Here is a 12,171-nt window from a genome sequence, read left to right on the forward strand (position 1 = left end):
TGACCCGCCCCGTGCTCCCCTGCAGGGCCCTGCGTGGCATGCTTTGCCATCTGTTTCTAGGGACCTGTCAATGGAATAAACTTCTCCCCTCATGACAGTAATTTTCATGTCTGTGTGTCTTACCATATCCAATTAAAACAGATCCTAGGTACTCTTAAAACACCCCAGCACTGCATTTGATGCGAAGTATAATAAATTCGTGATAATCCTTTGTTGAATGATTAGTCTCCTACAAAATATTTCTGTCTGAAAATAACTTTCCATGTTGTTACCATGTACAAAAAGAGTCCTCCGGGAACCTATAGAACCCTGGTGATCCTGTTACTGCTGGAATGGGAAGAGCCAGCCTCCCCCTTCCCTTTTTTCAGGGAACCAGGCTTTCTTAGCATTCATTTTCTTACAGAAGAAAAAGCTGATAAAATATAGCTTTGCGTAAGGAAAGTGAGATGAAGCCTTTAAAAAGTAGTAAAAACAGCACCTGGTATTTGTGTGAGAGTTCATAACGTACAAAGCACTTTTCCCAGAGTTTGTTTCATTTGATCCCCACAAGCTTGTGAGGTAGGGATTCCTTCCCCATTTTCTAGCAAAGGAAACTGACCCTGGAGAGACTAAAGGGCAGCGCTCAGCCCCCAGTAGGTGAGCCACAGGGAGGGACTTGAGTACGGGGTGTGAACTCCAGACTCAGGGTTGTCACTCTCACAGCTCAGGGCAAAACACAGCAGGAAGCAGGGGACTGAAGATTGAGGAGGGAAAGAAAAGCCTTCTTAACAAGATAAAGAACCCACTGTGAAAACACAGGGCTGGCATCTTCCCTACACGCCCAGACCCCAGGGCTTGTGCCTAGAGCTGCTCACCCCAGGTGAGTCCTGAGAAGGATCTGGTTCCATGTCAGGCAGGGACAGGTGGTTCACACTCACCAGCACCTGCAGATGTGCAAACAGGGAGGCCACCGGGAAATGTTCTTTTGAAGACTTCACAAATTTCTAAGTGTGGGATACAATGGGAACAGAAGGGCTGGACAGAGGCTAACCCTGGAAGTAACCACAACAAATGGCAGCAAATGTCCACTGGAGACCTCATGTCTATGAGGCCACTGAGTGCACTGACGGACACCATGACTGGGTCTCAGGAGGTTCAGTGACTTTTCCAGCCCAGGGCTGTCTGAGCAGAGCTGGGAGGAGCGGTGGGTGGAAGGAGGGTGAGAGTGCCAGAGGCGTTTGAACCAGAGCAACTCCATCTTGAACAGGGGCTGGGTAAAATGAGGCTGAGAGCTACTGGGCTGCATTCCCAGATGGTTGAGGTATTCTAAGTCACAGGGTGAGATAGGAGCTTGGCACAAGATACAGGCCATAAAGACCTTGCTGATAAAACCGGTTGCAGTAAAGAAGCCGGCTAAAACCCACCAAAACCAAGATGGCAACAACGGTGACCTCTGGTTGTCCTCACTGCTACAGTCTCAACAGAGCCATGACAGTTTACAGATGCCATGGCAACGTCAGGAAGTTACCCAGTATAGTCTAAAAAGGGGAAGCATGAATAATCCACCCCTTGTTTAGCATATCATCAAGAAATAGCCATAAAAATGGGCACCCAGCAGCCCTCAGGCTGCTCTGTCTATGGGGTAGCCATTCTTTCATTCCTCTACTTTCCTAATAAACTCGCTTTCATGTTACTCTATGGACTCCCTCTAAATTCCTTCTTGCTTAAGATCCAGGAACCCTCTCTTGGGGTCTGGATCAGGACCCCTTTCTGGTAACAAGAGTGAGGGGAATTCAGGCCTGGGAGGCAAGGCAGATGCAGACCCCTGGATGGGAGGAGAGGTGTCAGTGTCTTGGGAGGACGTGGCCTGAGACCATGGTAAGGATGCTGGCCTCTACCTGGAGAGAGGGGAGGCTGAGGAGAGTTTTAGGCACAAGAGGGATGTTTGCATTTTTTAAAAAATGGCCTCATTATATCACTGTCTCCACAAGATCATTATAGAAAAGTCTTGTCAAAAGCTTCATCCACCAACTCCATGCCTCCCTGGGGAGAAAGGACCCTATGCAGCCATCGCTCTGACTTCCAGGGTTCAGAGGTTCAGAGGGAGAAGCTTTGCCTCTGAGCAGAGGGATGGAGTGGCTGGGTGCGCAGCTGCACCTGGGTGGGTGTGCTGACGTGGAGCAAGTCACTAAAGAGCTCAGTAAAGAGGGCAGGGCGGCCGAGCCCCTCCAGCCTGCCTCCCAATCGTACAGCGTAGAGCATTGTGGCCCTGCAGAGGAAAGTGGGCGTTCCTTGCAGAGCAGGAGGCCCAGGCCTGAAGTAGAAAACCCTGCTGGAGCCTTTCCTGTGGTGGAGCCGGATTGGTCTAAGGAGTCTAATTCTGGAGCCCACCCCCTTAACCCTGTGGGATCCATGGCTGCCTTGATGCAGTGCTGCTTTCCCTTGAATCTACCTTGACCGGGTCTCACTTTCATAACCAGAGGAAAGACGCAACATGTGTTACCCAAAATGCAGGAAAGTGGATCCAGGTGCTAACCTGGGACTGGTCTGGTCCCTCATCAGCTCAAAGAGGAATGCCAGCGAGGCCGGCCTAGAGTAAGGAGGCGTTGCCACGAGGCGCCAGGGCACCCGGCTCCCAGTATTCCATTTCACCATGGAAGCATCGCCCACTGCCTCTCCCATCAGGGGTCTGCAGTGTGCCCGTGCCTTCATTTACCCTAACTCTGAGCCCACACGCTCTCCACTGGGGGTTCGGCACAGACAGACATTTCTCCTCATTTCTCACCCCTGCTCCTTCGCAGGTGCCAACCACAGAGTGTCTCCCTGACCCTCCAGAGTGGCTGCACAGGGGCCCTGCAGGATTTGCTAGCCTGCCAAAGAAACGAACTCCATTAAAAGATGAAAGAACACATTTGAAAAAGGGCTCTTGTCTTGGCTCTGTCCCAACTTGACAGCCCCCAGGTGAAGAGATCCAAGGACCAATCCACCTTTCCACAGGCAGTTTATTCCCCTCAGCCCAGCAAATGCCTTCTCTCTGGATTTTCCTGGTCATCTCTCCTCAGGTGACTAAGCCAGCCAGTCATGGCAGGCACACGGGCTGAGGCTCTGGAGAGATGGGAGCACCTGACTGTGAGGAGGACAGACACTTCCTTCCCTTACAATTTGGGTGTCTGCCCTGCATTCCTGGCCAACCCACAGGAGGTCAGCCAGCATCAGAAAGGAGGAATCTTACAGAATGTGTGGTCAGCGCAATAAGACAGACAATCACTGTGGGGCCTCTAGCCTCAAGAACCACACAATAGACCCGGAGGAGCCCGACGTGGGAGTCTTGGCTTATTCAGACCCAAAGGAAGAATTAAAGCCATTTGTTGATGAACACCAGAGTGGAACAAGCCTTTGTTTTAGGAGCAGAAAGGAAGAATTGCCTTAGTCCCCATTTTTAGATCTAAAGGAAGTCATAAACTCATATATGCTACAACAGGAGGGAGATAAACTAGTACAACCCCCTTGGGAAAACAATTTGGTATCCGGTAAGGTTGAATTTCCTTACTTTACAACTCAGCAATTCCACACCAGGATATATGTCCAAGAGAAGCTCTTAGACACAGGAATCGGACTGTTCATAGCAGCCCCGTTGTTATAACTAGAGAATGGATACATTGTGGCAAATGGATTATCACACAGTAGTGAAAAGCAAATAAACTAGAGCTGCACAAAGCAGCACTGATGAGTCTTAGAAAAGAAACACAGAGTGAAGAAAGCAAATCACGGAAGACTGCGTAAGTATGACGCCATTTTATAATGTTAAGAAAACAAGCAAAAGCAAATATACATATTTTTAGAGACTCATGTGATAAACACATAAAATAAAAAAGCAAGAGAATGAAACACAAATTCCAAGATCGTAGTTACCTCCAGTCACCTCCCTGCCTGTCTACTCATCAAGTTGTTGGGGGAATAAATGAAACAGCTGACCATACCTGGCAAAACGTGGGTTTCCAGCACGTGCTCGCTCCCCGCCTTCTCCCATTCCCTCCCTTTGTATAGTTTCAGAGGAGAAAAATGTATAAATTCTGGCATTCTCTTGGTGCTCACATCCTTCCAGGGGAAGATCCTTCTGAATCTAGTCTGCATCTCTCCCACTTACAAGGATTTTCTCCTGTTCAGCTCTGCAAAGAGATGGGGCAGCTGGTCTGCACCTTCAGTTAGAATCCTGGCTCTCTTAGAGTGCAAGCGTTAAACCATCTTTTGGCTCAGTTCCTTCACGCTAAAAGCTCCCAGGTTTAACATGGAACAGACCTTTTTATTTTCCCTTAAAAACATTCAGTTAGATCTGTTGTCCTCTGTGAGATTACAGAAGTTCCCAAACAGTGCTAGTTCCATTGTTTGGAGCTTAGGGTCAGTCAAACCTAATAAAAGTACAGACACCTGGCAACCCAAGTTTCACTTCTGCTGAAATTGTTGTAAGTATCACTTTAAAAAACAAAGAAGATTGCATGAGGAAAAGCAAATTGCTTAAAAAAAATGGACATTCATTACTCTAGGATGTGAGATACTATATTTTTTAACAAGAAGTGAAACTTTTAGAAAGCCTGGGTGATAAGCAACTAAAAACAGCTGAAGTCAGGATCCCAGAGCTTCCAGAAAAGGCAGGAGTTGGGTCAGCGAAAAAGAGTAATGAGTCACAAAGAGTAAATGAGTCTGGTCCTAGAGAGAACACGTGAGAAATGGCTCCGCTGCCCTGGAGACTTCAGCTTCATGCATCCCTGCCCAGGCAGGGCTGGGTGAGGGGAAGGGCTCCTTTCACCTGGGTTTAATGAATGAATAAGCACTATTCCAAATTTGAATTCAGCTAAGATGTAATGAAGGCAAACAGAAAAGAGCCTCATTTGTTAAGCACTTGCGGTATGCCTGGCCCCATGCCAGGCCATCAGGCCTGCTACTCCTCTTGTTTGTTTATTTATTTATTTGTGTATTTTTATTTTTTGAGACAGGGTCTCACTCTGTCGCCCAGGCTGGAGTGCAGTGGTGCAATCTCGGCTCACTGCAGCCTCGACCTCCTGGGCTCCAATGATCCTCCTGCCTCAGCTTCCCGAGTAACTGGTACCACAAGCGCATGTCACCACACCTGGCTAATTTTTGTATTTTTTGTAGAGACAGGGTTTCACCTTGTTGGCCAGGCTGGTCTAGAACTCCTGACCTCAAATGATCCACCTGCCTCGGCCTCCCAAAGTGCTGGGATTACAGGCATGAGCCACTGCGCCCGGCCCTCCTCTTGTTTAATAATAACCCAATCTGGGAGGGAAGAGTCACCATCTACCAGTTGGAAGATGAGGAGGCTACGGCCAGTAGCACTGTATCCTGGAGGTGGCCAGTAGTTACAAATGACCTGGGCGGATGTTCCAGTGAGGAGAATACAGGGCCACTTTGGTCTGTAGCCTCAATTTTCATAATGACCCTTATCATAGCAGTGAGCATTTATTGAGTGCTTCCTGTGTGCCCTGCTCTGTGCTAGCCACCATCCATTCCCTCCCTCACTAATCCTCACAGCACCCTCTGATGTGTGACTGCAGTAAGGTGGAGGTCACCTCTGTGTGACCTTGGGCAGTGACTTCACTTCCTGAAGGCTCAGCCTCGTCACCTGCAATAAGGGGCACTCACAAGCCCACGTCAGAAGGTGCTGTGAGAATTAGTGAGGGAGGGAATGGATGGTGGCTAGCACAGAGCGGGGCACACAGGAAGCACTCAATAAATGCCCACTGCCATGATAAGGGTCATTATGAAAATTGAGGCTGCAGACCAAAGCGGCCCTGTATTCTCCGCACTGGAACATCTGCCCGGGTCATTTGCAATTCCAGGACATCACTGGCCACCTCCAGGACACAGTGAAATCATCAACTGCTTCTTCTTCTTTTTTTTTTTTTTTGTGAGACAGGGTTTTGCTCTTCTTGCCCAGGCTGGAGTGCAATGGCACAATCTTGGCTCACTGCAACCTCCACCTCCCGGGTTGAAGCAACTCTCCTGCCTCAGCCTCCCAAGTAGCTGGGATTACAGGCATGCACCACCACACCTGGCTAATTTTTTGTATTTAGTAGAGATGGGGTTTCACCATGTTGGTCAGGCTAGTCTCGAACTTCTGACCGCAGGTGATCCCCTGCCCTAGTCGGGATTATAGGCATGAGCCACCGCCCATCAACTCCTTCTTAAAACGGGCATTAATTATGCATTCACATATGGCACATGGTAATATTATCTAAGTAAGAATAACGTAAGAAGTGCTCGTGTGGCTAGGCGCAGTGGCTCAGACCTGTAATCCCAGCACTTTGGGAGGCCAAGGTGGGCAGATGGCTTAAACCAGGAGTTTGAGACCAGCCTGGGCAACATGGTGAAACCCCACCTGTACAAAAAATACAAAAAATTAGCCAGGTGTGGTGGCACATGCCTGTAGTTCCAGCTATTCGGGAAGCTGAGGCAGGAGGATCGCTTGAGCCCGGGAAGTTGAGGCTGCAGGGAGCCGTGATTTCACCACTGCACTCCAGCCTGGGTGACAGAGTGAGCTTCTGTCTTTAAAAAAAAAAAAAAAAAAAGTGTTCTTGGTTCCTGGAAGCAGGAAATGGTAACCTAGATCTTTCTTGTTGATTCCTCCAGCAAACACAGGAGCAAGCCACGCCTTGGGAGGCCTTGTTTCTGGAATCACAATTCTACCTCCCAAGGAGCTGCTGGTGGAAGGGTGGAGGCTGGTCAGGCTTCCGGTGTTCAGCACCCACTCAGCCCTGGGTTGCTCACAACCATGGACAGGCAGAAGGAGGCCCTGGGCAGGAGCCATCTGCCAGGCTGGAGCACCCTGCAGCCTGGGTCCCACTCCTTGGGCCTGCCTGCAGAGAGGTTAGAAAGGGATTATCTGGCCCTCTCCATCTGGGCACACTGCTCAGCTTCCAGCATGGGGGAGAATGCCAGTCCAGCCCCTGTAGGAGTGAGCACTCCTGGGTACCAAGCGGCAGGGTGGTGTGAGGGGCTTCTGCAGCAGGGCACAGAGTCCCTGGATGCCAACTGACAGTGTGACTGTATAAAGAAGCGGTCCCAATCTGCACCAGCCGCACAGGCCAGCTATGCTTACATTTACATCATTTAAAATGAAAAAGCAGAAAAACTCAGTTCTGTAGTCTTACCAATGCCCTACGGCCACACGCAACCAGTGGCTTCCACACAGGATGGGCAGAGGTAGAACATGTCCACCATCGCAGAAATTTCTAGTAGGCAGCATTGAAGATGCCTTCAATTCAGGAGGCACCAGGTGGAATGAAGGAAATGCCTGTGTCCATTTGCCTGCATCTTAAATGATACACACTGCATCTCTGCTCTGATTGCAAAAGTAAAACATGTTCAAGGGAGCTATCTGGGAAAAATCCCGAAAAGCCTCAAGTGGCCGCTGAGTGCAAAGACCCCAGAATGAGACTTCTTCAGATCAAATCCGTCTCCACCACAGGGAGGCCTCTTGTGGGGGGTTCAACTTCTTTGAGGCTCAGTCACCGCCTTTGCAAATTGAGGGTAGTGAAAGTCCCCACCTCTCTGGCTTGTTAGTGAGTTTAACTGAGATAATTGCTATAAAGTGCTTAGAGCAGTAAGACACAGAGTAAGTGGGCAGTAAATATCGGTTGTAGAAATAAGAACTAAAAGTCAAACCACTCCTGCCAACCAGAAATAATTAAGTATTATTAGTTTGGTCTCCTTTCAATAACTTGCCAACGTGAACTGTATGAGCTGGCCTGGGAAGACCTCCAAGAGCCACTGTGGATAGAAAAAGCTTAAATTGCTGAATGACGCATACGTAGCTCACCACTGATGCTTTTAAAAACCCACAAAATACTACTGTTTCCTTTGGCTCATACGTGATATCAAAGCAGAGAGAAAGCTCTGGAAGGTTATACTGCAAACCGGCCATGCTGGTGACCTTATGGAGGGCTTTGGGATGGAGCAGCAGGCCTGAGATTTCATTCATGGAACTCTTACATGGACAACTGGATGCCATGCAGGGGTGTGGACCAGTGGTACTGTGCTGCTTCTTTAAGGCTTTGGGGGTTCCTGGAGATGCTTTCTACCATCCTCCAAGTGTGCATGCAGCCAGCCCCCAGCGCACCTTTGCTAAGCGCTTGCTGTATGCTGGCCAGTGTCTAGGTGAAGCACATACAGAGACTCATAAAACGCAGGTGTGGGCCTGGGGCCAGACACACACACAGCGAGTCCCCTTGCCTGTGCGGGGAGCCCACTCAGAGGCCTGCGGGCCAGCAGACAGCTCTGAGCGGGGAAGCCCTGGCCTCAGCAGGTCCAGGCCGCACAGGAATGTGGGTCCAGCGTGGCCCAGTCTTCCAAATGTTCAAGAGAAGCTAGAAATCCAGTTTTAAGGTCAAGTCTCCTAGTTCTCTTTTTAAAAACTTGTGGTAAATGTGCATAACCTAAATTGACTGTCTTCACTGTCCGAAGTCACCACTTGTGGCATGAAGCTCGTTCACACAGACATGCAGCTACCAGCACCATCCAGCTTCGAACCCTGCCATCCTCTCCAGCTGAAACGCGGTCCTTGTTCAGCAACTCTGTCTTCCCTGCCCCCACCCCCTGGCAACCACCACTGACTTTTTGTCTTCATGAGTTTGACTGCTCTAGGACTTCATGTAGGTGGAATCATAGAGTATCTGTCCATATCAGTTCCAGTTTTAAAAAGTCTGAGTGGACTTCGCAAAAACCCCTCTGAGGACTGCCGGGACCCAGGTCGCCGTTTGCCGGCCTCACCCTCCAGCTTGGAGAATTCAAGAGAAAGGAAGGCAGGGGCTCTGCGGGGGCCCTGAGGTTCCAGTTCTGTGGGGGTTGTGCAGGGCAGTAGGGGGTACACCCCAGGGGAAGTGGCCTGTCGTCTGAGTCATGTAAACTTCAGGATGAAAATATATTCCAAGTAGAGGATGAAGTCACCAGTGCGGGGACAATGGTGTGACGCTGGCCTGGAAGGAAAGCTCCTCACACTGAGGGTGGAGGTGAGGCTTGCAGGGGCCAAAATGTGGCCGTGTCAACGTAGTGTGGGGACCTCCCAGGGCTGGATTCTGGACATCTGTTTTCATACAAGAACACAGCACGGGAAAAGTGTTCTGTTCAGCCAGGCAGGGCCTAGGGGAGCAGAACGCCCCCACAGCAGTGCAAGCTTTCCCCGGGGCTGGACTGGCCCAGGCTGCAGGTACCAATGCCTGGCCCCAGCCAGCAGGTACCAATGCCTGGCCCCAGCCAGCAGGGAAAATGCTGCTCCCCACGGCTACCCCCAGTGAGCACAGAGCCTGACCTGGTAGTCCTAACCACTGGGCCTTCAGCCACAGTGACCAGTGACAACCTCTCTGTGGCCAGGTGCCTGAGCTCAGCTGTGCCCAAAGAGAGACAGGACAACTAGGTCTCTGTTTCCTCTACATTCCATGGATAGAATGTTCTTCTTCTTCATCACAGGAAACACATCCAGCAGCACCTAGGATGTGACATCCAGAGACACAGTGGGGTGGAGTGAATGAGAATGGAAACATACAACACGGTGTGTGTGGCGACCCCAGCTCCAGGCCATGCCCACTCCTCATGCTTTCTTGGGGGGGAAAGTGGACCTGTCCAGCACAGACTGTGTGGTGGCCCTGAGTGTGGCTCTGGATGCCAGGGCAGGCTGGGTGCTCCCAGGGGGCATGGCCCTCTCAGGCTCTTCCCAGCCAGACCCCATCTCCCAGGAAAGACAAAGCCGCCTGGTGTGGGCTTACTCCTTTGTCAGCACGAGGCCAGCGCTAGGACACCACGATGCGTGTGTTACACCGGGGCAGAGGTTTGTGGGGAGCGGGCAGAGGTTTGTGGGGAGCAGTCACAGATGAGCCTTCCAGCAGGAACAGCCAGGGAGTGTAATTTGCCTCCTTGCTCAGTCAACATCCCCTTGTCTCATGGTTCCCAAGGTGTGTGTTAGGGGCTGGGTGGGGACAAGGTCAGCCCTTCCACTAGACAAAGCCTTTTTCTATCTGGCTGCTACAGGAAGATCATGCAAGCAGGTCACTTTCAATGTAACAAGCATTTCCTAAATACCTGTTTTGTGTCAGGTCTTGGTTAGATGCTGGGGGCTTAGAGTTGACTTGTAACTTCATATACATAATCTGTGATTTTTTTTGCACATTATTGCATCATTTGTACTCATGCCTTACACTGACTGTATAATATCCCATCGGGGGATACATCAAGACTCAACTACTTATTGTGGAGCATTGAGAGTGACTTCAATTTTTTGCTTTTATAAATAACACTGAAATGAACATCTTTTTACAGATGTCTATGGAATTCTCAAGATAAACTTACCAAAATGGGATTTCTAGATCAAAAGATATGAATATTTTCATGAGTTCTAATACATAGAACTAAAAATGCTTTTCAACTTGACATTTCATTGTCATCAGCAAAGTATGGAAGTTTGAGTTTTGCCACATCCTTGTCAGCACGGGAGTTACCATTTGAAAAAATGTCCTTATTATATAATAGGTGGCAAAACCCACCTTCTTTCTACTGTAGTACTTGGTTTACAGATAAAAGCTACAGAAGGCAGGCCAGGCGCAGTGGCTCATGCCTGTAACCTCAGCACTTTGGGAGGCCAATGTGGGCGGATCACCTGAGGTCAGAAGTTCAAGACCAGCCTGGCCAACATGGTGAAACCCCAACTCTACTAAAAATACAAAAATGAGCCAGGCTTGGTGGTGGGCACCTGTAGTCCCAGATAGTCAGGAGGCTGAGGCAGGAGACTCGCTTGAGCCCAGGAGGCAGAGGTTGCAGTGAGCTGGGATGGCCCCACTGCACTCCAGCCTGGGAGACAGAGTGAGACTCCGTCCCCCCCCAAAAAAAAAAAAAGCTACAGAAGGCATTGTTTTGGTCTGAAGAACATGCAGCTCAAGTTATGTGTTTCTCCTCGCTTCTTTTCTTAAGGCAACCTGTTTTCTCTACCTTTGGTGGGGTGAGAGAGAGCCGTATCACTACTACACGTGACCCAAACAGTGGATCAGAACATAATCTGGGCTTTCAGCCCACTGATTTGGAAGCCCTGATTGCAGGAAGAGACCATGTGGCTGCTTGAGCCATTTCTTGCTATGTCACCAGGCTGGTGTGCAGTGGCGGGATCTCAGCTCACTGCAACCTCCACCTCCTGAGTTCAAGTGATTCTCCTGCCTCAGCCTCTCGAGTAGCTGGGATTACAGGTGCCCACCACCATGCCCGTGTAATTTTTGTATTTTTAGTAGAGATGGGGTTTTGCCATGTTGGCCGAGCTGGTCTTGAACTCCTGACCTCAGGTGATCCACCCGCCTTGGCCTCCCAAAGTGCTGGGGTTACAGGCGTGAGCCACTGCACCCAGCCTGTTTGAGCCATTTCAAATGCACCTAAAAGTGATTTGACAGAAAGCCAGCTCAGTGGCCACCTACATGCCAAGAAGCAATCTTCCAGTTTCAGCAGATTCCCCTGAAATTGCTGTGTATTTTCAGATTCCAGTCTTTAACCTCAATGCTTTATTGGAGAGAGGATGCCAGCATCTCCATATTTCCTTCCTACTTCAGGCTGCAACTTGAATATGCTTTTAAAAAATTTAGCTCTCATTGTTTCAAAAACACACTTTCCTAATGAAAGCCTGGTTTGTTTTCTATGCTCCTGCGACATCCAATAGCAGGGCATTATATACCAAAGTATAAGGAAATAAGACCAACGACAAATTAAAAGCAAAGGAACCGCTTCCTTAGATGAAATGCCATAGGTCTGTCCATTTTTGCTGCCACTACAAAACTATGTTTGGCCATCAGCTGACACATTCCACTAATGCTAAAAAAAAAAAAAAAAAAAAAAAAAGTCCAAGCAGAGAGTACTGGAACAAAGGGAGGCTCAAAGTCACAGGTAGAAGGGGCCGGAGAGGTGATGTGTTAGACAAGAACTGCGTGCCACCCCTACATGCTGCCCTTCCCTCTCCAGGGCAAGGAAGAGCGTATGACCACAGGGGCTCTGCTTTTCTCGCTTTCTAAAAAATGTACAGATGGCAAAAAGTCCAAGATCACAGCTTGTTGGCCTGGAAAACAGTTTGTTTCCCTCAACAAAAGCCATTTCCTTCTCTTCTGTTTGCTGATGGTCCCAGTTTCAATCCACGGCCACTCAGCACAA

The 12,171-nt window shown here is 49.4% G+C and overlaps 1 protein-coding gene across 7 annotated transcripts in view; it reads right to left on the minus strand.

The window, feature by feature from the left end:
- Positions 1-12,171, minus strand: part of MGLL (monoglyceride lipase) — a 134,422-nt gene that overhangs the window by 42,640 nt on the left and 79,611 nt on the right. The window contains exon 1 of one of the 7 annotated variants that reach the window (XM_019023286.3): positions 3,960-4,163. The exons of the other annotated variants lie outside the window; for them this stretch is intronic. Within the exon in view, the coding sequence (XP_018878831.3) occupies positions 3,960-4,113 (154 nt within the window). The 5' untranslated portion in view covers positions 4,114-4,163. Of the gene's footprint in view, positions 1-3,959; positions 4,164-12,171 lie in introns of those variants that run through there. 7 annotated transcript variants of the gene reach the window in all.

This window comes from Gorilla gorilla, chromosome 2 (genome assembly GCF_029281585.2).
Source record: "Gorilla gorilla gorilla isolate KB3781 chromosome 2, NHGRI_mGorGor1-v2.1_pri, whole genome shotgun sequence".
Classification (NCBI taxonomy): Eukaryota; Metazoa; Chordata; class Mammalia; order Primates; family Hominidae; genus Gorilla; species Gorilla gorilla.